At 37.9% G+C, this 26,012-nt stretch overlaps 1 protein-coding gene across 1 annotated transcript in view; it reads right to left on the reverse strand.

Moving 5' to 3' along the window:
* Window positions 1-1,820: 1,820 nt before the first annotated feature.
* Window positions 1,821-26,012, reverse strand: part of HEATR1 (HEAT repeat containing 1) — a 55,220-nt gene continuing 31,028 nt past the window's right edge. Inside the window, 21 exon segments of the mRNA XM_043511412.1 lie at window positions 1,821-2,120; window positions 2,773-2,881; window positions 4,960-5,118; window positions 5,980-6,134; window positions 7,027-7,195; window positions 7,285-7,389; window positions 7,695-7,829; window positions 8,504-8,662; window positions 9,285-9,435; window positions 10,113-10,405; window positions 10,641-10,781; window positions 11,948-12,071; window positions 12,852-12,898; window positions 14,079-14,245; window positions 15,523-15,649; window positions 17,430-17,660; window positions 19,166-19,294; window positions 20,995-21,116; window positions 21,277-21,395; window positions 22,452-22,595; window positions 25,603-25,709. Coding sequence (XP_043367347.1) covers window positions 2,032-2,120; window positions 2,773-2,881; window positions 4,960-5,118; window positions 5,980-6,134; window positions 7,027-7,195; window positions 7,285-7,389; window positions 7,695-7,829; window positions 8,504-8,662; window positions 9,285-9,435; window positions 10,113-10,405; window positions 10,641-10,781; window positions 11,948-12,071; window positions 12,852-12,898; window positions 14,079-14,245; window positions 15,523-15,649; window positions 17,430-17,660; window positions 19,166-19,294; window positions 20,995-21,116; window positions 21,277-21,395; window positions 22,452-22,595; window positions 25,603-25,709 — 2,982 coding nt within the window. The 3' untranslated portion in view covers window positions 1,821-2,031.

A 26,012-nucleotide genomic window follows, 5' to 3' on the forward strand; every position in this document is an offset into this window, starting at 1 on the left:
ACCCATCCACTCCCAGTCTTTATTCAAGCTGAAAGTTAACTGCATCCAGTTTGCAAATTAATTCCAATTCAGCAGTCTCTTGTTGGAGTCTGTTTCTGAAGTTTTTTTTGTTGAAGAATTGCCACTTTTAGGTCTGTAATCGAGTGACCAAAGAGACTGAAGTGTTCTCCAATTGGTTTTTGAATGTTATTCCTGTCTGATGTGTGTCCATTTATTCTTTTATATAGAGACTGTCCAGTTTGACCAATGTACATGGCAGAGGGGCATTGCTGGCACAATGGTAGATGTGCAGGTGAACAAGCCTCTGATAGTATAGCTGATGTGATTAGGCCCTATGATGGTGTCCCCTGAATAGATGTGTGGACACAGTTGGCAACAGGCTTTGTTGCAAGGATAGGTTCCTGGGTTAGTGTTTTTGTAGTGTGTGGTTGCTGGTGAGTATTTGCTGAAGGATGACCCATCACTCTCACAGATCTTGGGAGACAGGCCAGTCTTTGCTTACAGACAGCCCCCCAACCTGAAGCATAATAAATAATAATAATAATAATAATAGCAGCTCACCTTACCTGATCACTCTTTTACAGTCTGTATAGCAACACCCATTGTTTCATGTTCTCTGTGTATGTAAAATCTCCCCACTGTATTTTCCACTGCACGCATCCAATGAAATGAGCTGTAGCTCACAAAAGCTTATGCTCAAATAAATGTGTTAGTCTCTAAGGTGCCACAAGTACTCCTTTTCTTTTTGCAGATACAGACTAATACGGCTGCTACTCTGAATCCTTCAATCAGGCCCATTTAAAAGTGCCCATACTAAACAGTGTTACACTGGCATGTAATTTAGATTTACTTTTCACTGTTTGTACTTTTCATTTAAAAGACTTTCAGCTAAAATATGCTTCTGTAAACAGCCTCCTCCCTAAATATTTAACCTCAGCCTAAGAAAAGTTGGTTTTTACAGCATTGCCTGGCTATCTAAAGAGCTCTACGTAAAGATTTTCAGTTAACTTCACTTTTCTCCTGAAGTCCCTGTGTAAGTTTGACTTCAGCTCTGTAGTGTAAATGCTGCAATGCGAACAAAGTTCTTATTTTCTAAACTCCTTTGAAGCTGGATTCTTGTATAGTCATCCATAGTCAACAGCCTTTAATAGAGTATTACTGGCTTCTTCACTTATTTTCTTCCACAGTTAAAAAGAACAGACAGGAATAGAAAAGGTAACATCTGCCCATTCATCCTTCATGAAAGATTCTGAAACCAAGGTAGTTAAACTAGCACATGTAGACAGAATACCTGATTTTCACAGATGGGTACACATAGTTGTAAGAACCTAATTCACATAACTAGTAACATATGCACATCCCTGTGGTGCATCAGACTTATGGCATAATGGTGATTATAGTAATCAATCACTTTTTAAAGAAAACAGCTACAGAAAACACTAATTTAACAACTACTGTTTGAGGTTATAGGCTGGTATAATTGAGACTCAAATCCCACAGCGCATAAAGGATGAGTGATTTAAACTACTGAGTTAGCTACTGTGAAGAAAACATCTCACAAAAATGTAGCTTCTGTAGTCAGAGACTCTACTAGAAAATGCTTACAGTCACCATAAATGACTAAAAAGCTGCAGTACAAACTTAACAGGATAGAAACTAAGTTTAGGGAAAAAAAAAAAAACAAAAAATCCATAAGTCTGTCCCTTCTACAACCTTGCAGCACATTTTAGTTTATGAAAATTCATCCCCATTGTCTTTCCTGAACTGAATTCATGCAACGGTTTCTACAATTCACACTATACAGAAGTCAAAAAACCATCCTGTAGTATTTTCAATTTATTAATAACTGTGGAAATTGTCATGACCCTGAACAGCATATAGGCAAGATCTTCGCATTCTACTACAAAAAAAGGTGTTACTCTTAATTGGAGTGACATAGTAACTTTGTGGCAATATTATTAGCTCTTTTATGTGAGACAGACATTCACATCTCATGATTTAGACTTTACAACAAAGAGGTAATGGTGTTTCTTAGAAGTAGCTGTGGAGCGGTTCTCCTAAAATAACTTCCAGTTGCTGAATTGTCTTCTGGCACTGGTGTTCTACTTCTTCACATTCATCTAAAAAGCAAACATTAACAAAGATGTAACTAACCTATATGCCTATCTCCACCCTCACCACTTTTCTTATGTTGTAAGTTCTCCCCACACCCCCTTTCATGGGTGTGTCTTTTCACACTGTATGCTCCTTTGGGCAGGGTGTTTGGGATGCACTTATGGTGTTTGGGAAGTATTCACTAGTTAAGCATTACTGCAGCTGAAGAGGTAATGCAACAAAAATATTTCTGAAATAAAGTGTTTTTTCCACTCACAAGAGTGCAGTAAATGTAGTAGCGTTTCATAAAAACCTGTCCTAAAAGCAGTGCCACAGTCTGATTGTTTGAGACTTAAGTGGTGCACAGGCCCAGTGCACAGAGGTGAATTCCCATCAGTTAGTCTATGGCTCCTAAAACAATGCATCCACTTGTTAACTGAAATTAAAAGTCCCATTAACACCTCAGGTGTCAAGTCCCAGTATACTAATTGGCGTACTAAGTCAATGTAATAGTCACTGATTATTCTTAAGTTACCTAACACTCAGGACAGAAGATTTTTTAGTATTTGTCAGTGATCGACGACTGTCTTTGTTAAAGTTTGTTTTGTATTACACAAGTATTTCAAAATGGACAACCCAAATATCCTGGTTGTCAACTGAAGCATTGTAGGACATTACCTTCCATTAGCTCGGCTAAGAAAGGGATGGATTCTGGCAACAGCACCATGTAGTTCTCCTTTAGTTTCCCTGCAAGTTCTACCAAAGTAAGCAGAGCAGCAAATCGGATCTACAATAAAAAAAACAAAACAAAACAAAACCCAAGACACTATATAGGGAAACAAGCAATACAGCATATTCTCAAACATACCTTTTAATACTCCATGTCTTAGATTAATTTAGTTCCCTTTCCATTCTCCTCCCAGTGCCTTTATTTGGGGAGAGGGGTAATAAAGTGAATTCTGGGAACTGAAGTTTGCTAAACTACTTGGAGCCAGAGAGCCTGCACCTCTACAGGAGAGGCTAATGTAGTTCAGTCTCCCATATACATAAAAATTTAGAGCCAGTCACATCTTGCATGGGAAAAGGACAGAAAATTAGTCAAGAATTAAGCCTGGCTGAAGTGATTAGACACATTAAGGAGGGTTGGGTTTGTTAGGAGGAGGAAATTTTCAAAGTTAGCTGATAGACTGGACTCCTTTCGTAAAGTCTTCAAAACATTTCCACCTCCAATGGGTCCTGAAGCATACCCAGATGGTTAATGATTCTGACCAACAGAACGGCAAAGTGAAAGGACCCCCATGTAGAACACTACCACCACCTCCCTCTACATTACATCAGCGGAGCTCCAGAACTTTTGCTGACTGCAATGGTGACAATATCATTGGAGGAGTGAGACAAGTCTTTTAAGAGGAAGAGCCAAAACCATTTAGGACTTCAAGTATAGTCCCAAGCTGCAACTTAAGTACTGTCTATAGAACTATTTTTAGAGCGCTAATGTGATCCCCACTGGCCTGAGTGTTCATGCAGGTTGGGAGATTCACTTCCGTGGTCTGTGTAGACATACCCTAAACATCAAGACGAACAGCTTGAATCCCACCAGGGAGCCTATAACCCTTCAGCAAAGCTTAGAGAGTCCTGGTGTTTGTGCTCTTGAAATACTAGCCCTCTTAATAAAATGACTGCTGCATTCCATGTCAGTTCTAGGCTCCAGCTGGACTCAAATTGAATGCATTATTGAAGGCTAGTCTCTTCATAACAAAAGGACAAATAAGCGTAGCAACAATCATATACAAAATAAAAGGTCTCTCTTTGTACTAAGAGCTGAAAGCTGAGCTCCTAACTAGTCTGGGGTCCAATAAGACCCATAGATTATACACCAGGCTCAAAAAGATAGGCTACGTTTGCTTTTTAAGTTGTGATTAACACTTACTAATTCTTCCAATTGCTCCCCACAACCTATCAAAATTAGCCAAGTCTTCGCCAGTTCGCCCTCATCACAATCCCACTCACAAGACAGTAAGTCATCTGTTCTGCTCCATCAGCAGGTCTTGCAGAAATAGAGCTGGGTGTTATCAATTTACTGAAGACATCACAACCTGTCATTCCTCATTAACCATCCTAAGGGCCTAATATACTTCAGCATGGAAGGATTAGATTTTTATCCATAAATGTAAATGTCACCATACACAAACAAACCCATGAAAATTTTTTTCCTTTGATAATCAAAATGCAAAGTAAGAAAAATGCTGCTTGAGAACTTAAGAGTTTAGTTTGTATATTTTGACATGTGGTGTTGACAATCTGTGTTTTAATGGTTATAAGGTTTTAACTTCTTGAATCTCAACATCTACGGTCATTAAATAAATTGCTTGACCCCTCCCAACTGTGAAAATATAAATAGATAAAAATTGAAAAAAATGCTTAAAAATGAACATGGATATCTTAAAATGATCAAATATAAACATTGAATTCTGCTACACTTAGATATACTATAAATGTGGAACATGAACAAAAGAAAGACACAGTGAAACCCTGCTAAAACATAGGTCAGTCCTTGGGGGCTGATGAACAATTGCCCATAATTATCTTCTGGCATCCATTCTGATGAAGTGAGCTGTAGCTCATGAAAGCTTACGCTCAAATAAATTCGTTAGTCTCTAAGGTGCCACAAGTCCTCCTTTTCTTTATTCTGAAGCTATTCCATTCACACTATAGTAAAGGACCATCTGTATTAATAATACCAGTGCGATATCTCAAAGAGCAAATTTCATATCAAGCAATGACCCAGCCAACCCACAATCTGCTTTCCATGCACAGCACTTTAAACTCACTCATATTCAACTCAGAGAAAATCCAGCTTCATACCTTAGGTGAGGTGTGCCTTGTCTTCAGCAGAATCTGGTAGTTTAGTGGTTTCCACAGAGAATCATCTGCCACTGCAATTGAAAACTGAGCTATACATGGAATCAGGTGCATAGTCACTCTTTCCTGGAAGTTCTCTTCTCCTCCAAGCACGTTTTCTAGCTGCAGGATTAAAATGATCACAAAGCCAATCAAACAGAAAGGCCCAACTGTTTAACTGAGGCTTAAAAACATCCTGCTACCCTCTCACCCTGCATCATCAGGTTAACATTTCTCAACACGGGAGTTCAAAGCCTAATGGAGTGAGATTCCAAAGGCCAGAGTATTAAGGAAGATAAACACCAGTAAGGTAAAATCCACCAAACACCAGTAAAATGAAAAATTTAAGAAGTTACATTTAAAAATGTTGATTCCCCTGAAATCTTTCAGCTATGAACTCCCTCCTCTGGGCTTAAGATTTAATGGTACCATTGTTTACTGGCACATGAAAAATTCAGGTTTAAATTCTTCGGGGTGCCTGCAGAGGGAGTGCACTTGGCTTGCAGGAATTAGGGGAGGAGACAGAAAAAGCTTCTTTATGCAGCAATGACCCATCCAATTTGGGAGTGGTGTTGGCTGGCACTGCAGAATATCTAATTGTGTGATGGGGCAGTTTAAAAGGTCAGAGCAAAGGAGCTGGAAACTCCTGAGCTTTGGGCAAGTCACTTAATCCTTCCAATACCCCAGTGAGGTAGGTAAGTATTAATTTCTCTATTTTGTAGATGAGAAAACTGAAGTGCAGGGTTATTTAGGTAACGCGTTGAAGAGCTTTGAAGACAAATACTAAAATAATAATAATAATACGATTACTGAAAATAAAACGGGAACAGGGAGAGATTAAATTCAAAGAAGGCTAAATCCATGACAAATTACAAGGAATATAATCTGAATATTTAACAGTCAGCAATAAACCTGTTAAACGAAATGGGAATACAATACTTGGATAATCCAGCAATAGTCTCCTTTCAATGTACATGTCAGTACCTGGTCAACTAGGGGCACCATCAAGGTTTCTGCTCTCTCTTTGCTCACAAAACGCTGGGTATCAAAGAGGAAGATTTTGTGCAAACAGTCAAGGATGAACTGCAGCAATAAACAGCTCTTTTCAGTACTGTTCTCAGAGTCAAAGAAAGCTTCATCTGCATATGGGAAAAAGAAGGAAAGAAAAAACCATGAAGAAGCCACTTGCTCTACAAACACCAGGAATTAGAAATATTGTTAGCTGTTCATGAAACGGGAACTGGCTATAAAGAAAGGAGAGATTACTTAGCAGCCAATGTTACCAACACTCTTTTAAAGAAACGAGTAAGTAGTAAATGGCCTATGGCTTGGATATCACATGATTAAATCTAGTCCACATGAAATGCAACATGGCCTTTTAGCTCATTGCAGTTCGGAATATTGTTGCTTAGACTAATGCTGTTGCTGCTGGATGTGGCATACAGCTGGGGAAGAAGGGGAGCACGCAGCTTGTGGGAAAAGGTGCTAGGGATTAACTGAAGAACCTGACAATCAGTGCTACGGATGTACAGGCTGCCTAGGTATGGAACATCTTGTCACCAATGCATTTGCTGGTTGCCTGAGTTTTGAATGGGGAGAGGAAAATGAAATAAAACAGCAGCAGATATTTCATCAACCAAGTTGTGGAGCACAAGCCTGGCTGGCATGTTCTATATGGCCATGTCAGGGGAGGCAATGAGTGAAACGTAAGAGAGCAGGGTCTTGAAATAGGCTTCACTGATCTCACAAACTGAAGCTTTGGCTGACTCCAAGAGAAATGTCACGAGTGGAATGACTTCCCCTAGTTGAAGAATATTCCTTTTTCTTTGGTCTTCTGGCCCACACCCCCCAACTGAAGACATCCTTTTGCATCCCCCAAATGAGTAAGCCACCTTGCTGCAAGATGCAAGAGAAAGCAGGAAGAAAAAGTGTTAGAAGACAATGGTAGGAGGCACACAGAGACAGCAAGCTTACAGTGATGTAATATTTCAACTGTTCCTTCTTTGATAACTATAGTAATTGGAGACCTACCAGTTTTGGAGATGTTAATCTGGTTCAGGGTATCAGCAAAAGGCTTCACTAAATTACCAGCAAACAGGTTGAAAAGACCCTTGAGCTGGTCTGCTATGCAATTGGCTAACCGGTAGAATGTCAACAGTCTGTCCTTTGAGGTGCCGTCTGATTTGGACCAATCATATAACTGATGAGAGAGAGAGAAGTTTTTTTCTACATTAACGCAGTTGTAAATACAGTTGTGCTAATACTAAAGGACTATATTAAAATTCCTACCTTGAAGAAGAGGGGTCTGAAAGAAACCTCCGAAAGCTTCATGACCATGCTAATTAAACAGCTAATAATATGAGTCTCTGTTCTACCGACTTCCTCCAGATCATCCTAGAACAAGTGAAAGGTATAATTCAAAATCCATACAGTAAGACTCAGAGCCTGATGAGCATCCTTTAACAAAGTCTAACTTTATCTCTACTATGTTTAGGTCCAAGATACTTGTGTAACTAAAATTTTCTATTCACAAGGAGCAATCTCTCACTTCTCTCATAGCTGAATACACAATTCTCAAAAGTGCAGAAAATGCATTTAGCAGGAAACAACCTGACATATTCTTATAAAGAACTTCTAAAATTAACATATAGTAGAAAACCACATCCATTCTTGCTTGTTAAGAATTGCCAATACTCCACCTGTGAGTGCTCTGTTCTGAAATCCAGGGTTTTCATGAAAAATGCTGTCAGCTCAGACTGATGGGAGATAAGCTGGTTTCTCTCCATAACTGCAATGTGCTCTTTAAGAATGTCCATAAGAGGACCCAGGCAGTTCTGTAAAAGACAGACAGCTGTGTTATCCCATAGTTAAAAGAAGTCACATCCATAGATCATCAGATCAACTGAATTCCTTCCACAATTTATTTTTTAAAAAATACAGGTGAAAATCATGGTCTTTAAACAAATAAATATCCCCATTCACAATGTTAGAAACCCAAAATTTGCACCATTAAGAACCCAAAAGGTGCATCTGACCAAACAAAATAAAATTGATTTAAAACTGATTTTCATTGCCCAAGCCAAGAGAAATAAAAAAGTTGACAGGTTGTAAATAACTTGGATTTTATAAAATTCTTTGACTTCTGGTAATCTAAGGCACTATCAATAAAAAGTGAAGATGTGTTTGTTTACAATTTGACTTAAATAGGCAGCGTCCCTTTAACGAGTTTTCTTTCCCTCTCCATCTTGGCAGCAATTTTAAATGCAGCCCAAGCATGAGATAGTAGCAAGGCCCAGAGGAAAGCTGTAATTCCTAATGTATGTCCCTAGCAAATAAATGAAAGCTTTAATGAACAGAACTGTCTTCCATACTTGCCATCTCTCATGTGAATACTCTAGAGCCTGGTGGAGCCTTCCCTGTTCTAACTTTTCCGGTTTAATATAAAAAAGCATATTTAAACTATAATTACATTTCCATTCACTTTACTAATGAATGAAAAAATCATAACCTTCCAAGCATTTGCAAGTTCATTGTAACACTTGTTAATTGCTGGCAAGAGAACTCTGGGACCAAGCTGTGTAGCTAACGTAGTTTTCAGTGATGTTAAACGGAGATTAAGCTGGGACGAAGGACCCATTTCCACTGCAATCCTTTCCAAGCGAACGACCTATCAGAAAATCCAAGAACAACAAAACCAGTAAAACAAATCTTTCAAGAGCTGATTTCATAATAATCTCCTCCAGAAAAATATTGCAGTCTAGGAACCAACAAAGAAATCACCAACTTAATTTAAAAAGTTTATACTCAGTTTAATTAGCACTTGCAAAGCATTTTGGAAATAAAAACCACTACTGTCTGTTACTACTTTAAACACTATAATTTATGTAGTTTGTATACAAGACTGTCTCCTTCAATACATGAAAACTGAAAAAGGGGATTCATCAGTGGAACAAACAGAGGATCATTACATACACTCTATTTATAAAAGCTGGAGTTTTTATTAATATATACACATTTGATCAACTTACTGGTACAGGAGAAAAACCCTCAAAATTCACACCCCACCTCCTAAAGTAGCAAGCTAAGTCTCTGCAAGGTTGCAGGAGGAAAACACCAGCTGCATCATTCCATTTACTCACGGAGGCTGAGTAGAAGCAGTCAGGAGATTTCTCCCAACCACCCAGATGGCCAAATTCTCATTTTAATTCATTGCAAAATCCTGCATGACCTCCATAATTTGAGCTTCCTCATTCTTGCTCCCTCACCCTATAAAGACAGTGATGGCTCACCTGCAGCAAAGCATCCACCAGATAGGGACTAAGGAAGTGTGCTAGTGTCGCCACAACTTTCAGCAGCGCAGTCACTGCGCTGAGCAAGTAAATCTCATTAGAGACCAGCTCCTTTTTGTGTTTTAGTGTCTTCAGCAACGCTGGCATCAGCCTGCAAATAATCAAGTAAAAACATACAGAAAAGTAAATCCATTGTCAGTTGCAAATTTGGAGGTAAATTTCCAAATAGGCCTCAATCCAGCCTATAAAACTACAGGCACAACTTTCATGTCTAAAATTTCTACATGCACAATTGCAGAATCTATTTTTGAAAACCTGGCCTTTTGGGATTCACTTCTCTATTCTATTTCTCAAAAAGCTGTGAAGAATATTAGATTTAAGGCCTTACTACACTATGAAACTGATCATTCTTATTAAGGCTAAGGCATTTTTAAAAAGCTGTTTATTAAATGCCTGAGTTCCATATGAACAGGCAGGACTAAACAGAGTTGTATCATAGCTATTTTCCAACTGTGCTGAACAAGGCTTCTATGTTTTAAATACAGTCAGGCTTACAGTGGTAATATAGCCATTTGACAGATTCTGCAAGAACTTCTGTGATTATTAAATGATCTCCAATTCTTTCACAATTAGTGCACCATTTGCTTCAGAGTTTTCTCACTTTAAGTACTCAGGAGGACTTTTGGGCCTTTATCCATTTCTATAAAGCACACTGTGCACATACAGACTGCCAATTAGTTTAACAAGCCTTTAAGCCAGTCTTTAGTAATACATTTCATCTGATGTAGTTCCTGCAGCAGTGAATCCTTTTATGAAAATGGATGATACCTGGGAAGCTGAGGTACTGCTAGTGCTTTCAGTGTATAGGTGACCTCAGCTATACATAGCAAAGCACTTCCCATCACATTCCTTTCTTCCTTCCTCTCTGAAGAAATCAGGTCAATGGTGGCTTTCAGAACAGGCACAAAAGGCTCTGGATGGTTTGTGCCAAAACATTTACACAGTAATTTGATGCTGAACAAAGCAGTCTGCCTGTTGATGGCTTGCTCCTCCTCCTCTTCATTTATTTTATGCTGTACAATAGCGATTAGCTCTGGAATTAGTTCTAAGAGCTGCCAAACCTAAGAGAACAAAAGAACACACAAATATGAAATTAAAAACATAGCTAGGTCCAGATCCTGCAAGTTAATGTGGGTGGGTAGACCACATTTTGGTATTCAAAAGGTACACTGCTAATGTGAAACTCACATTTCCATCTGAAAATTCTACAACTGCCCTTACACATGACACCTCATTTCTACATTAGCGGAAAGGTGCAGTTTAAATAAAAAGAAAGGGCTTAACCCTTTGCCTTACTTGGACCTTCTGCCAACGTGTGCGCTGCTGCAATTTATTGTTCAAGAGATCCATTGCTTTACGTCTCACAGAAGGCAGCTGGTTGGTCATCAGTCCCCTAATGACAGGGATAAATGTCTGTGTCGGCAATAAGGCATTGACCTGTAAAAAAACAAACAGCAACAGAAATGTTCTTTCCTGTACTGCACCATCCAAGCCCCCCAAAAAGTAAAGTGTGCGCACTTCCTGAGAACAAAGAGGGGATCAGAAAAGAATGGAAAGCATGTCCTGATAGTGCTTTGTTTGGGAAAGCAAAAGGAGAAAGTAAGTTCCTGCTACAATGTTTAATTCTCATACCGTAACTGCTAGCCACCAATTTGGAAATAAACTATCTACTACTTGCTCTGCCTCATTTAACCCTGAGGATTCCTACACAATTTTCTTCCACTCCAGTCAGCAGTTGGCTAGATATCACTCGCCACCAAAAAAATCCTTCTGACATTGCTCCATGCACATTGGCTCGGAGTGGTGGGACAACTAAGTTTCTAATGGAAGAAAATTCAGCACCAGTCACCCAGAGAACTGATGAGAACTCTGATCCATAGCTCCACTATTGCTGCTAGGGCACCAAGCCAACATAGCATCCGTACTTCTGATTTATAAAAAAAAACCGACTTGTAAAACACAGCAAGGCTTGTCACTTCATGTAAATTCTTCTGCAGAAATATTAGCTAACTAGAAGTCCACATTAAAAGTTGTAACTAGAAAAAACACCAGAAGGCTATTTTCTTTCTGACAATATCTAGATGGCTGTTTCCAACCACCAGGACGCTTAACAGAAAAATAACCATCACTGGGTTTACTTCACTTTGTTTGCTCTGCCTAATAATACTGCTGGCAGTAGAAAATTAAAGTAACAATGCATCAGGTCCCAAATTGGTTGGTAAAGCTTACTAATGAATTATGTAACATTAAACCACCAACAAAAAAAACCTTATACAAACGTTGCAAAAATAAAATGTTATATGCAGTCCTGTTGTAACCATGATGATCCCAGGATATTTGCAAGACAAGATGGAGGAGGCATTATCTTTTATTGGGCCAACTTCTGTTGGTGAGAGAGACAAGCTTTCAAGCTTACACAGACCTGAAGAACAGCTCTGTGTAAGCTCAAAACCTTGTCTATCTCACCAACAGAAGTTGGTCCAACAAAGATATTACCTCACCCACCTTCTATCACAAAAATTAAAATGTAACAAATGTTATAATCATGTTAAAAAAAAAAAAGAAGGAAAAGCAAAGCCACAAGTGGAGTAATGAAAACTTACTTTATCTAGCATATCATAAGACTTATTGAGCAGAGCCCTCCAAAACTTTGCTGTCGGTTTGTCTGCATTTTCTTCCACTGAGTGTGCCACAACATTTATGTAGCAAAGAACTTCTTCTAATAATCTAAATGGAGAAACATCTTTTAATGAGTAACATTTACAAAGTGATTTTATCTCTGGAGGGCAAGAAATTTCACAGACAATAATGAGGGTTAATAAAATACCCAGTACAGAAAACTATTTACATTAGATCTAGATATTAAAATACAAACAACTGTTAGGAAATAGTTCAGGCTGGGAGCACATATTAAGAAGAGTCCATCTAGCCCTCCAACCATTTATCATCCTCTCCAAAGAACAATAAGTCTCCCAAAAACCTCAGGAAATGTACGAAAGCCTAGAAACAGGTCTAAGAGGTGCAGCACTTCACTTGTGCCAGACATCCCTTCTTTACTTACTGTCATCCCAAGCAAGTTACACCTTCCCCCAAAAACCTAAATTTTGCTGCACTGAAACATCTACTACAGTCGGCTCTTTTAAATTACATCTGTGATGACTGTAATACTCTCATTCTGACAAAAGGGCTTCCATCGATAAGGGATTTTTCCTGGGAGTTAAGGAGCAACAAGTGTTTTGGCTAGAAGAATTTCAGATTTTTAGAGACCCTCTTATCATGGCAGCTACATGCTCATGTAAACATTAAAGTAAATACATGAAGTCAAGCAAAGTGGACAGAATTAATTTTTAAAAAAGCACTTCACTTGTCAAGAACAAAACCAAACCAAAAATCAGACAACAGCTAAACCAACCGAAAAACAACCTGCTTGTAATAAACACTGTTTGGTGTTTCACTAGAGAGACACAAGTTTGTAGGGTTTTTTTGTGTGTGTGCATGCACGTGTACCTCTGCTCCAACTCCTGTAGCTCTTCAGCTCCATCACATTCGACTATCTGATTAACAACAAAAACAAAAAACCAAACAGTTGTTAGGACTGTATTTCAGTAACACATTGGAGCTGCTTCCATGAAGGATATGTTAACATTTAATTATAATTTTTCCATAGCTGTAAATTTAGCCATGAAAAAACCCCAAAAACTAATGACAGGATGAAACCCAAGACACTCAACTAAAGATTGTTGTAACATTGCTGATGAATGACACTGGATTACCACTTCAGGTAACTGAAGTCCTCTGGGCAAGCACAGGATTGGCACCTGCAGTGAAAGCCTAATACTATTCTATCAATATGTTTCAAATCTGAGCTGGAGGGATCACCTCTAAAAAGATTGAGTTTCCATGTCCTTTCAAGCTGTGGCCTCTCTGCTGAGACTACCAGTGAAAGTGCCCAAACTACTAATACCAATTGCAATGGTGGATTCGTGATCAGATACTTATCCACTAGAAAGAGACAGAACACTGACTCATGTCATGTTAGCAACCAAACTGCAGTCAGATGGATAGAAAATGCTACAAACTAGGACTAGATTTGAATCATTGACCTACATGTGAAAAATTTCACATCTCATCACTTCTCTGTTGACCCACCCAGGTCCCCATAACTGATATTTAAAAAAAAAAAAACAAAAAAAACAAAACAAAACACCTTTTTGGTTCTTTAAGATTTAATAGTATAATTTTTTTACCTCTGAGTTAGAGTTTTACCAGATTCCAACACTACATGGATTCACCAAATTCCAACACTATAACTCAAAAGATACCTTATAATATGTAATTTGAAAACAAAAAACAAAAGACACCTTGGAATTATAATGCTGGAATCTGGTGAATCCAGACAGACAGTCTCAATAACTGATTGATATCACACTATTTGCCATTGACTTCACTGTAGCCAGGATTTACTCTGTCTTTTACCTAATGTTCAATCACACAGGCTAAGTCTCTTTGTAAGAGAACTGGAGGGGGGGGGGGGGGGGAAGGGGAAAAAAAACCAAAGGGGGGGGGAAAATGCCACGAAAAGAAACCCCCCCAAAACTTTTACTGATAAATTGCAAAAAGACTTCAGAACTGTGTAAAAGGCAGTCAGCCAAATACACTTCAGAAAGCTAAAACAACAAATGTGTTCAGAATGAAAAGAAAACCAAACCACTTGACAAAAAAAATCTGCATTACCTTTTTCACAAAACTTTGAGAAGCCAAAAGCTGTGCCATGAAAGAGACCGATAAAAATTTAAAATGTCGCAGTTGTTTGCCCGAGTGAGACTCCACATTAAAAAGCTGCACTTCTTCATCTTGTGTTTTCATCTTGCGTGTTCTTAATTTTTTTGGTCCAGGATCATCTGATAAAACATCCCCCACAAAAAATTACTTTTGCAGCCATGACTAAGAAACAAGCTTTTGACTGCCAATTACTAAAACTGAAATAAAATATTGTAACAGTTAAAGGGCAAGTAAGTACTGCATTGTTCAGCAGTTGAGGTAAACTTGGGTAACTAGGGTTGGACCCTAAATCTTACAGTCCTCACAATGGCAAAATCCACATTGACTTCAACAGAAGTTTTGCTTGTGCAAGAATGGAAGGATCAGGCTCAAAAGAGTCTTCTATATTTTTCAATATATTCTCCTACAAAATGCCATCTGAAAGTCATCAGTTTTCTCTCCCCACTGTGTTAATTTTTTCATCATCATCAGTGATACTATACAATAGGCAAACCAAGGGCTCAAGCAGAATAGCAGAAACACTGTTCTGAACTCCAATCAGCTTTGTGCTAGCTGCACATTCATTTTGCAAAAGTCCCAGAATCATCCCTATATTAAGTCAGAAGCAAGACACAAAAATACAGGAGAGGGGAATGTCTCCATTTCATTAACTTCTAATACAAATGTTGAGATTTTGTCTGATTCTTTCTGTATTGTAAATTGCATATATTTTATATTTTCTTTTATCTTCTGAAAAAGCTATATGGGAAATGGGCCACGAATAGGATGGCACCAAAGGGGCGGGGTCCCAAAATTCTAGACTGGAGTATATTTGGAAATATTGCTATCAGGCCTGTCCAGTCTCCCTTTGCTGGAAAGAGTCATGTAAATATCAACAAGGAAGGGAAAACTCCTTACACTTAAATAATGGTTTTGGTTTTTTTGGTTTTTTTAAAAAAAAGTATCAAGACGTACTGTTCAATGGGTGCCTCTACCAGAAACCTGCATTTAAAAAAATCCCATTAAAATTGCGTTAAGTCCCTGTATTTTTTTTAATTTTTTTTTTCTTTAAACAACAGCCTTATAAAAAGCATATGCTATATTACACATGATATGTTCTATACACTAATTATTATGGTTGGTCCCTTTTTATTTTAAGCTAAACTACTTTGGAGAATCTTACTATGTTCTATGAAGGAAAAGTACTATTTGGCCCTGAATGCTAATTCAAAGAATTCTGAAATGAAATTTTTTGGCATAAAAAAGGTATATACTTCTTAACTGTAGTTCTAACTGAATGAGAGGGAGAGAGATGCAATTAAGGTAATCCTGCAGCCCAAAACCTTGAACAACAGAAGTAACATTAAAATTCACAAGCATCTGTTGGTTCTGCAGAGCAAGTCCGTTTTGTGGTTACCTTCTTTGTTCTCTGGCAGTTTTGTTAAGTACTGGATTATTTTCATCAAGCTCTGGAATTGATGATGAACACTAAACTCACAACAAACAGTAATCCAAAATTCAACATCTGTTTCCAAAACAGCATCCTGTTTAGGGATTAAAACAGAGAAAATATTTATTTCAAGAACTAAAAATAAGAGAAAAAACTTTTGTTATTGAATGTGTATGAATGTACGGTCCTAGGGAATGTTGCTAGAACTGTTATTAATGATAACAGCAGCAAGATGTGTTGGACTCATGTCCCCTGTGAATGGGTAGAGACCAACAGCTCATTCCACATACTGAAGGCTATTGAAAAGCCGTACTGTGGTAATGACTACGGCTTACCACTAACGTCACTATTTCAGACCCAGCTGATCAACAGTGAAATGCTCCACAATATTCCATTAAAAATCCTCTAACCCAGTTAGTGTGCACTGAAAAAATTATCTGAGGTAGAGAAAACAAATCTCTTTTGCTACTGCATTAGTCAGTTTGATAGGGTGTTCTTTGTTGTCATCTGTCTTTTTTAACCCAATAGAAAACTACTAGATTTCTAGAGCCAAAGATTAAAAAAAGAACATTATTTTGATTTTTCCATCCCACAAAGATGGCACGAGAATAGAACCCCACAAAAATGTCAACTAAACAAGAACAAAAATAAGATGACGACAAAGATTTTTACAGCACAGACTGAACCTTTTCCAATTTTTGACAGGTACCATGTACTGAATATTAGAATTTACCTCTAAATGCATTAGAAAATTAGTCAGTAGGAAACTTGTTGTATTTTTGCACAAGAGAAAAAAATCTCCTCAAAAACCTGACTTGGTCTTTAAAACAAACAAAGCAAATAATATGGGCCCAACTGAGCCAAGACTGGAGTACCACATGCACTGCAACCTAGGCAGGGCTGAATTTGGCCCAATAGGTTATGAAATATTACAATAGCTGTGCTATTAACATTGAATCTGATAATTAAAACTGAAAGTTGTAATCTACCTAACTTTTCCCCATTAATGTTGTTTGAATACTTTCAGTATGTCACTCAGCCGGGACAAAAACTAGACTGATCTATTTCACTTCCTGGATACCCTGCAATAGCAAAGTGCTGTTGTGTTTGGGTTCACAACGTGGCTGAGGACTATGACTAGAAAAATCTCCATTTATAAAAAAATGTAATCACCCCCTTTAAAAAAATAAAAAACACACCCTGAATTTTCAGCTTAAACTATTCTAACAGTCTCCCTTTAACACTTTACATCAAGATCCTGGCTATACTACAAAAACACATACATTTCTGCAATATAATACGGTTTATTCCCACCTATGTGGAAGAAAAAAATCCACACCAGAGACTCATTTCAGTGAGACACACAGCCAAGGAAAAAAATTTTTTTAAACACAATTACTTACACTGTAAGCAATTTGGGGGCAGGGACTACCTTTTTGTAACATGTCTGTATGGTACCTAGAACAATGGGTCCCAGGCTATGATTGGGGTTCCTCAGTGTTACTACAATACACATAATAAACATTATCATCGTCATGTTTTGGCAGCAACACAGATGGTTTTTTGGTAGAGTAGGCAAAAGACTTATCTCACAACTGAATGGAATACATGTTAGAGACACAAGGTGGGTAAGGTAGTATCTTTTATTGGACCAATTTCTGTTGGTGAAAGAGAAACTTTCGAGCTTACTGTAAACTCAAAAGCTTCTCTCTCTCTCTCACCAACAGAAGACGGTCCAATAAAAGATATTATCTCACCCACCTTGTCTATATAATATCTTGGGACTGATGAGGCTACACCACCACCTCGAAAACATGCTGTTCTTTTCAGTCTGACATTTTTACAGTTAAAGAGTTCCCCCTCATTGTTCTGACCTTTTCTCCATTGGTTGCTGCAGTCACGGTTTTGGTCACATGCTGTTCAAACAGGAGCACCAGAAGAACCCAGAGGAATCGTTCCCCTCCCAACGTATCAATCAGCTGAGCCAGGATGGGAAGGCGTCTGTGCTCAGGCACATGAGGCAAGGCATCCACAAACACGTGTATGATTTTAATAACTACCCCCTCCACATTCTGTGCAGCCTCTGGAGAGCCACCATCTTCAGCCTATAAACAGGTTAGGGAGTTCAACAAATTATCCTACACGGGCACAATCTAATGAGGATTTTCTATGCACATAAAAGCAAATAAAGGAGGTGGGAATTGTTTTTGTGAGGCACATAAAGCAAGACCATTGCCAAACACTATGATCACAAGATAAACATCTGAAGGCCTCATCCTGCAAAAATGTAAGGCTTCTTGATATTACAAAAGTTTGCATTGGCATAACTGTGTATGAGCTCCATTAATGTAGATGTGCTGCACCAGTGCAAAGTGGGGCTAACAAAAGACTATGTTTTTCTAACCAATTTTCAGTCAAATTTTCTTTCGAGTTTTAGGAAAGTATTTTATTGAATTGCTCTCAAGTTGACTGGGATTTTGAAAATTACTCAGCAACAATCTAAATTTATGCCCATGAAGTCAGCAGGAGATTTTCAAGGGAGACCAGTGATGAGCACTTTTGAAAATCTCACCCTCAGCATGCATTTTAATTCTTGGTCAAATTTTAGATTTTAATAAAAACAATGTTGGTAGGACCTAGAGAACATCAGCTCACTAACAGACCACTATCTATATGCAATAATTATGTATACACATATATGCACACACAGATTTGTTTTCACATTGGATAATGGCTCCATTAGTCAGTAATTACAAGTTACTTTTCAAAATGTACTGGAGAACAGCTTGATTTCTCTAAAAGTGACATGCAGAGAAAGTAAAACGAGAGTTCTCTCTTTTTTGTTTCTTTATGATGTATGAAGGGAGCCTGAAAGGTTTTTCCAACCAGAGATTTTCTTCCTACTTGTGTTTACATTAGAAATTCAGATCTCACCCACGTTTTTCATGAAAACCCATGGACTACTGGAGAATGTTAGGGACATTGTCAAGTGAAAGCAGATTCAGGGAAAGTGTTTTCATTAAGTCTTTTTCTAATTCCTTGTGTGTGTTTGTTTTGGGTTTACATTCGTTTAGCTCAAATGGCCAGAAATAAAGAGAGTTAGAAGAAAAGAAATGACATTTCCATTCCCATAAATAAATACTATAGTACATCTGTGATTTCCAATGAGTCCAACAAAACGAGCGAAGGCCAGATTTGATACTCCTAATATTTCTTTGCTAAGTAAGTTACAAAATATTTTTAAAACATTTCAGGCCACATTCAATCATACAATCTGATAACATATGGTGTTTTAATCAAATCATTACTAGGCTTTTAAGTCACTGAGACCTGTACACCAAAATACATGCTCCAGACTAGCTATGCAAGTCATCGCTTTCATTCCACCTTCTGTAAAATCCATTTCCACTCCCTGGATAAGGAGAATGCTTTTTCAGTAGTACTTTTTATTGGACCTTAGGGCTCGTTATGTCTGTTATACCTGTAGAAATCTCAAGGAACATGCTATAAATAATTTACTAGTGCCTTAAAAAAACGTAACAAAAAACCCACCCCCAATATACTGTTCAGAGCCTTCTTCCTGCTTCTAATGAAAGAAAACAAATCTCACCTGTATAAGAGCAGGAATAACCATCTTCACCGTCTTATTAATTATTTGGAAACTATAAGCATCATCTAGACGCATGACGTTTGCCCCCATGAATGTAAAAATGGGCATGATGTTATGGAGAACTTTGTCCTGAAAAACAAAGCCCAAAAAAACTAAAAGGTCGGTGTTTTCAGTTTTAGATACTAAAGCTACTAATTTTTGTAAGGGGTGTGTATGTGTTTGTGGTTTTGTTTTTCCTCCATTCTCCCTCCCCACCTGTCAATACACTTTAATGCTTTTTGACCCCTTTTTTTTTTTTTATAAATAATACTTAAGTTTACTGTAACAACTGAAAGAAATTAGAGAACAATTCTTTATTCAAAAATTTTTTTTTTTTTTTTGAACTGACTAGATTTCAAGTTGACGGTGTCCCTTGAAGTTACAGAGAGCAACTATGCTGAAGGGCATATAATACTTAGACATCAAAACAAAAATCTAAGTAAATTAGTAAAGAAAAGGAATTGAGAGTTAAGGCTGACTAAATCTGTCATGCTCTTATATCCAGATAATGCAGTACTGTGGTATGCAAAATCACCTATGAGTAGATTTTCAAAGACATAAATGCCAATTAGGTACACAACTCCCACTGACTCTCAATGGAAGGTGGACACCTAATTGCCCCTCTATCTTTCAAATACCTGCAATACCAAAGGTGACACAATGTGAGGTAATGACTGAGCAGCTGCTTTAATTTTTAATTTTCTGACTTCTTTGGGCTACCTCACAACCACAATGTGAACTTAAACACAAATTCAATTTGAAACTTTTCAGTTTAATGTAGCCTAGCACTGTGAAATCTCTAAAGGTAACTTCTGACAATTCTTTGAGTACTAATGATGGCACCATCTTGCTAAAGCCTCTACGTTATTGGTTTTATAAGAGCACAATGAAAGGAGGCTGTGAACAGGTTTCCCATGCAGGGTTAACAAGCAGAATAAATACGCCATGTTTTAGGAAGGTATTTAATATTCCAGGCAAATATTTACTTTATTTAAAACACGAAAACCAGTCACTGATCCGGTATTAAAGAAGAATGGAAAATTGTTTTCATGTCATATATTGGGTTCCCCTAAAGCAATTAAAAACTACCTTTTGAATAAATTTCAGTTTAATCATAGAGAGGAGCACTTTATTTTTCAATTTCTCAACTGGTAGACTGAACAACAAATATATGCCTCTATATACTGATACACTTTAACACCACTTGTGTAACTTATTTTAAAAATGGTTGCATATTCAAATTTCAGCCCACAGAAGAGAACTCCTATTTCAGAAGCAGTTTCAAAGACTTAAAACATTATTAAATACAATCATTACACTGTTGCATGAGATAAAAAATACTAATACCACCTTTCATGGTCATATCTGGGCCAGATGCTCCACTATGCTGCATAGCATGGAGGGAAGAAAGAAGAAAAGGAGGTGCAAAAGGCCCTGAACACAACAGAAGGGTGGGTGAGCAATTTAACCTGAGGGGGATAATGTCATGCTGAGCCATATTGCCCTTTTGTAATAAGTTCTCCATTCCCCAAGGGTTTTTCTGTGGGAGGGATAATAAGACCCTTGATAATTAGTGATTAACACCACCTTGGCAAAGTATCTTTCTATTTTTAAATAAACGGGAGTGAGAATCTCTTCAAAAGAATTTAAGAGCCATCTAATTTTGTCCCATTTCTTTCAGTAGTTTTCTCTCCTGAAGTCCTCTACACCTTTAGCTTTCTGGTTTTAAGAGCGGGGAAGATAGAGACAAAAAAGAGAAGAGTTGTTAATAAACCTCACACACAACTTACAGGGAACATGCCAGCAGCAGTACCAAGCAGTAGCAGCGCGTGGTGATGTGTCTGAGGCATTTCTGATACCCTGACACACTGAACTACCAGCTCCACATTAAATTTCTCTTTATCAAGGATATCTGCAGAGGGGGAAAAAAAAACCTTGCTTAGTACTGTTTTTTAAAAAAAGATCACTAGTCTTAAGAACAAACAGACATATTATTGCAATCCTAAAAGGCCACTAATGTACAAAAGCTAGGGAAAGTTTTCCTGCTCAGAACTGGAAGCTGTAATTTTTACCTGACTGGATCCTGCTGCCACTTGGGGACAGTTTCTGACAGATGTTTAGCAAACAGCTTAGGATTAGCTGCTTTGTATATTCCATATTTTCCTGTTCTGTTGTTGAAGTTTCCAGGCATCTAATGGTTCAGGAGGTAGTCAGGGGTAGGAAGTGTAAGGATGAAAAATAAATTTCAGATAAACTAGTGGACTAGTCACATCTTAAAAACTCAAACCAGAGATAATATTAAAACAAAGAGACTTCCATAAAAACATCACCAATCTTACATAGTACGCGAAGAAATTTCCTATTTTATCTCAGTGTTCTTTTTACAAAAGGGGCCAGAAGTTTTAAACTAAGAACAATTGGTACTTTTTCTTCATTACAGGCCCCTCAGAAAATAATCACTGTGCACTGAAACGTCATTTGAACACTTAATGTCACTGAAAGGAAAAGCTCACTGAATCACCCACTTTCCTTTGAAATATCCATCTTTCCTTGACTGTAAAAGGTAAATTTGAAGGTTTGAAAACTAATCACCAAATCTGTTAAAAGTTTAAGTTACAAAATAAAGGGAAATGTAGGGATTTAATTTTCACAGTCTAGGTCCCAAGGAGGCAGACAGGCAATTCAGCAAGGCTCTACCTGCCAAGAGGTTTGAGTAACATCTGGCTTTGAGTGCTTCTTAGGGAGATTGGAAGAGGTATATGTAAAAACCAGTAAACATCTGGAAACGGGGCAAGAGAGGAATAGCTGTAACTTCATTAGGCTGCTTTAAAAAGGGCAATATTATTACTTTCTGTAAATCATCCTTCAGCAGCCCTGAATTAGGAACCACAAGGTCAGTGTTGTCACCACAATCACCAGTGGAGATCTGCATGACCATTCAGAAAAATCAGGGTTTAGGGAAACTGTAGTACTGCCAAGCCCCTTAACACAGAAATAAAGCACGGCTCACAAGCTGTGTGTGCTGTACCACTCTCAAAGACCCACCGTAACATTCGTGTACAATAATGACAGCAGCCCTGTGTCCTGTTCTCCTGACTAAAGGAGTTAAAACAAAGGGTGCACCAATATGTTGCTGCCACAATGTTTAGGTATTTGCCCACACTCTAATGTTTTACATCCCCTATTAGTGAGGAGAGAACAGGTAATGATTGATGTTTCTTACTAATTTTTAATGAAGTGTCATTACCTGGCCAGCAGATTAAAAAGTACAGGTACTAGCACCTGAGGACGCTTGACCTTCTTCTTGTGCTGCAGTAATTCCAGAATGAGTGTAACTCTCTGCCAGTTCACACTGCTGATTTCCGGTACTGATTCCAGAACTTGGGGTTTTCTAAAAAGATTACATCTCAAGAAAATTAAGATATATTCATTCAAAGAAAATGAACTGAGCATAGCTCACTGAAACCACCACCACTTGGGTACAGAGTGCAAAGGTTTTGCATGGCCTTTCAAACAGAAATAGAATCTCAGGATGTATCAAAAGAAAAACAGACCCAATTGTAAAAAGTAAAATTACAGTGTGCCTACTATACAGACACACACCCAAAACACAACTCTATATTCCAAGATGGGTTCCTGTGACTGAAATCATTTTTCTGTTATTAGTCAGTTGTCTCAATGTCGCCCTGCTGGGCATCCAGCTAATGGACAATAGTCTTTTTAACTTCTGGGTGACTAGGCACTGACTGAACTTGGTCCACCTGACCAAGAAGGGACACGGCATCTTCATGCACTGACTCCAACTAGTAAGGAAGGCTTTAAACCAGGTTCAAAGGGGGTAGGTGACAAAAGCCCACAGATAAGTATATAAGAAGGTAACTTTAGGAGAGGATTAGATATCTGGGGGCAGGGGAAGGACATGGACAATTACAGCAGAGTCACAAAAGTGACAAGAGGAAAATGAGTGGGAGAATCTGTTCAACATTTTAGATGTCTATTCACAAATGCAAGGAGTATGGGGAATAAACAGGAAGAACTGGAAACATTCATGCACAAGCTAAATTATGACTTAATTGGCATCATTAACTTAACATTGGGATAAGTCTCATGACTGGAATATTGGTACAGAGAGGTGTAGCCTGTTCAGGAAGAACAGGCAGGGTAAAAAGGGAGGTATTGCATAATACATCAAGAATATATACAATTGTTCTAAGGTCCAGAAGGAGGTGGGATGCAGACCAGTTGAAAGTCTCTGGGTAAAGATAAAAGGGGTTAAAAAAAATAGGAGTGACACCATGGTAGGAGTCTACTATAGACCACAAATCTGGAGGAGGTGGGGATGAGTCACTTCTAGAGTATCCAAAACAGAAGATCTGGTAGTAATGGGGCACTTTACTCAGACATCTCTTGGAAAAGTAATATGGCAAAACACAAAATTTCTAATTAAGTTCTTGGAATGTACTGGGACAACTTTTTGTTCCAGAAAGTGGAAACAGTTGCCAGAGGGACATCCATTTTAGACTTGCTTCTGATGAACAGAGAAGAATTGGTAGCGAATGTGAAGATGGCAGCCAATTCGGGAGAGTCATCATGAAATTCTATGATTTTATGATTCCAAGGAAAGAAAGGAGAGAGAGCAATAAAATAAAAAGACAAGGGACTTCAAAACAGAAGACTTAAACAAATTCAGAATTGGCAGATAAGGTCCCCTGGGAAGAAAATCTAAGGGTTCAGGAGAGCTGGCAGTTTCTCAAGGAGACAATATTAAAGACAACAACTGCAAACTACCCAACGCGAAGAAAGGATAGGAAGAATAGTAAGAGGCCAATATGGCTCCATCAAGCATTCTTAATTACCTGAAATCAAAGAGGAATCCTACAAAAAGTAGAAACATGGACAAATTGGAAAGGAAGAGGACAAAGAATAGAACAAGCAAGTAGGTACAAAATCAGAAAGGTTAAGGTGCAAAGTGAGTTACATCTAGCAAAGGACATAGAAGGCAATAAGAGGATCTTTAAAACATTACAAATAAGAGAGAAACGAAGGAAAGCGTAGGTCCTCTACTTGGAAGGGAAGGAGAGCTAATAACTGCTGACATCAAGAAAGCTGAGGTATTCAGTGCCTATTTTCCTTCAGACTTCACTAAAGTTTAAGGGTAAAACTCAACACAATTAATATTAACAAGGGGGAAGAAACATAAGCCAAAATAGGGAAAGAATATTTAGATAAATTAGATGTATTCAATTTGACAGGACCAGATGAAATTCATCCCAGGGTACTTTAGGAACTACATGATGCAATTTCAGAACTATTATCTTTTAAAAAATCTTGTGGTACAGATGAGGTCCCAGAAGATTGGAGAGATGCAACCTATCTTTAAAAAGGGGAACAAAGAGGACCCGGCTGAATTATAGACCTGTCGGCCCAATTTAAATACCTGGAAAGATACTGTAACAAATTATTAAAAGACTGAGGGGGGACTTGATAACAGTCTTCAAACATGTTAAGGGCCGTTATAAAGAGGATGGTGATCAACTGTTCTCCATGTACCCTTAAGGCAGGACATGTAGTAATGGACAATCTGCAGTAAGGGAGATTTAGGTTAGCTATTAGGAAAAACTTTCCAACTCTAAGGGTAATTAAGCTCTGGAACAGGTTTTTAAGGGAGGTTGTGGAATCTCCATCATTGGAGGTTTTTAAGAACACTTTAGACAAACACTGGTCATGGATGGCCTAGGTTTACGTGATCATGCCACAGCACAGGAGGCTGGAATTGACTTCTTGAGGTCCCTTCCAGCATACATTTCTACAAGTTTTCCTCTGACAAACACAATCTAAGTAGTAATTTAATGAGCAAGACCTTCTGTAAATCAAGTGGATGAAGGGGTTGCATACAGATGAAGAGACAGAAAGAGAAGAACTAACTGAATGAAAGTTCTCTCTCCGGAACTTACTTAGTGAGGGTATAAAAATAATATGACTGAAGCTTTTACTAATAAATAAATAAATAGCTTTTTAGTTGAATGGCAAGATTGTCAATATCCATTAAAAACTCACCCACACATGCAGAAATTCACCCATGCATTTTCTTTACATATATGTTAATAGTAAACACACAAAAATAAGCTCTGGCCTGACGGTGCACAGCAAGTTCAATATATGATTTTAAGGTTGTTGGGTAGGCATAGCGGTTTTCTGTATCAAGCACTCTGTCAGCTCTTTTAAATAATATGGGGAGGCTTTAAACTCTGAAATCCTTGGGATTTTTTTCTTCTTTACCAATGTAGTCAGAGAAGTTCCTATGCCTTCTATATATTTTATGACATTCTCTCAACAAGTAGTGTTTTCTAAATGTATACAGACAAAGACTGTAGCTTCTACATCTCTAAGCCCATTACCTCTGCTGCTGTATTTTCTGTCTCCTAGTTTGCTGAATGGTAGCCAGAGCTTTGGCTTTCTCAGGAGGTTCTAGCTCTACACTAATCTGCTCAGCATCAACTGAAATCTAGAGCAAAAAATAAAATAAAATAAAATAAATTAAGTACATATGAGCAACAAACATCTATCCACCCACCCAAGTATTTATCTGGCCTTGGTCATCATAATAGCTATGAATGCCTGTCCTAACTGCATTTCTTATGTCAATCAGAATACAAGAAGAGTTTTCATCTATGTATTAAACAAACAAATTACGATTAAAGCAACAATTACTCTCAATATATTTGGAGTAACACTTTTTGATTCTAGACAAATTACTTTTTCATACAGAAAATAAAAATGAAGCAGAGTGGACTGTTCCTCCTTCCTC

Source organism: Dermochelys coriacea, chromosome 3 (genome assembly GCF_009764565.3).
Source record: "Dermochelys coriacea isolate rDerCor1 chromosome 3, rDerCor1.pri.v4, whole genome shotgun sequence".
Taxonomy (NCBI): domain Eukaryota; kingdom Metazoa; phylum Chordata; order Testudines; family Dermochelyidae; genus Dermochelys; species Dermochelys coriacea.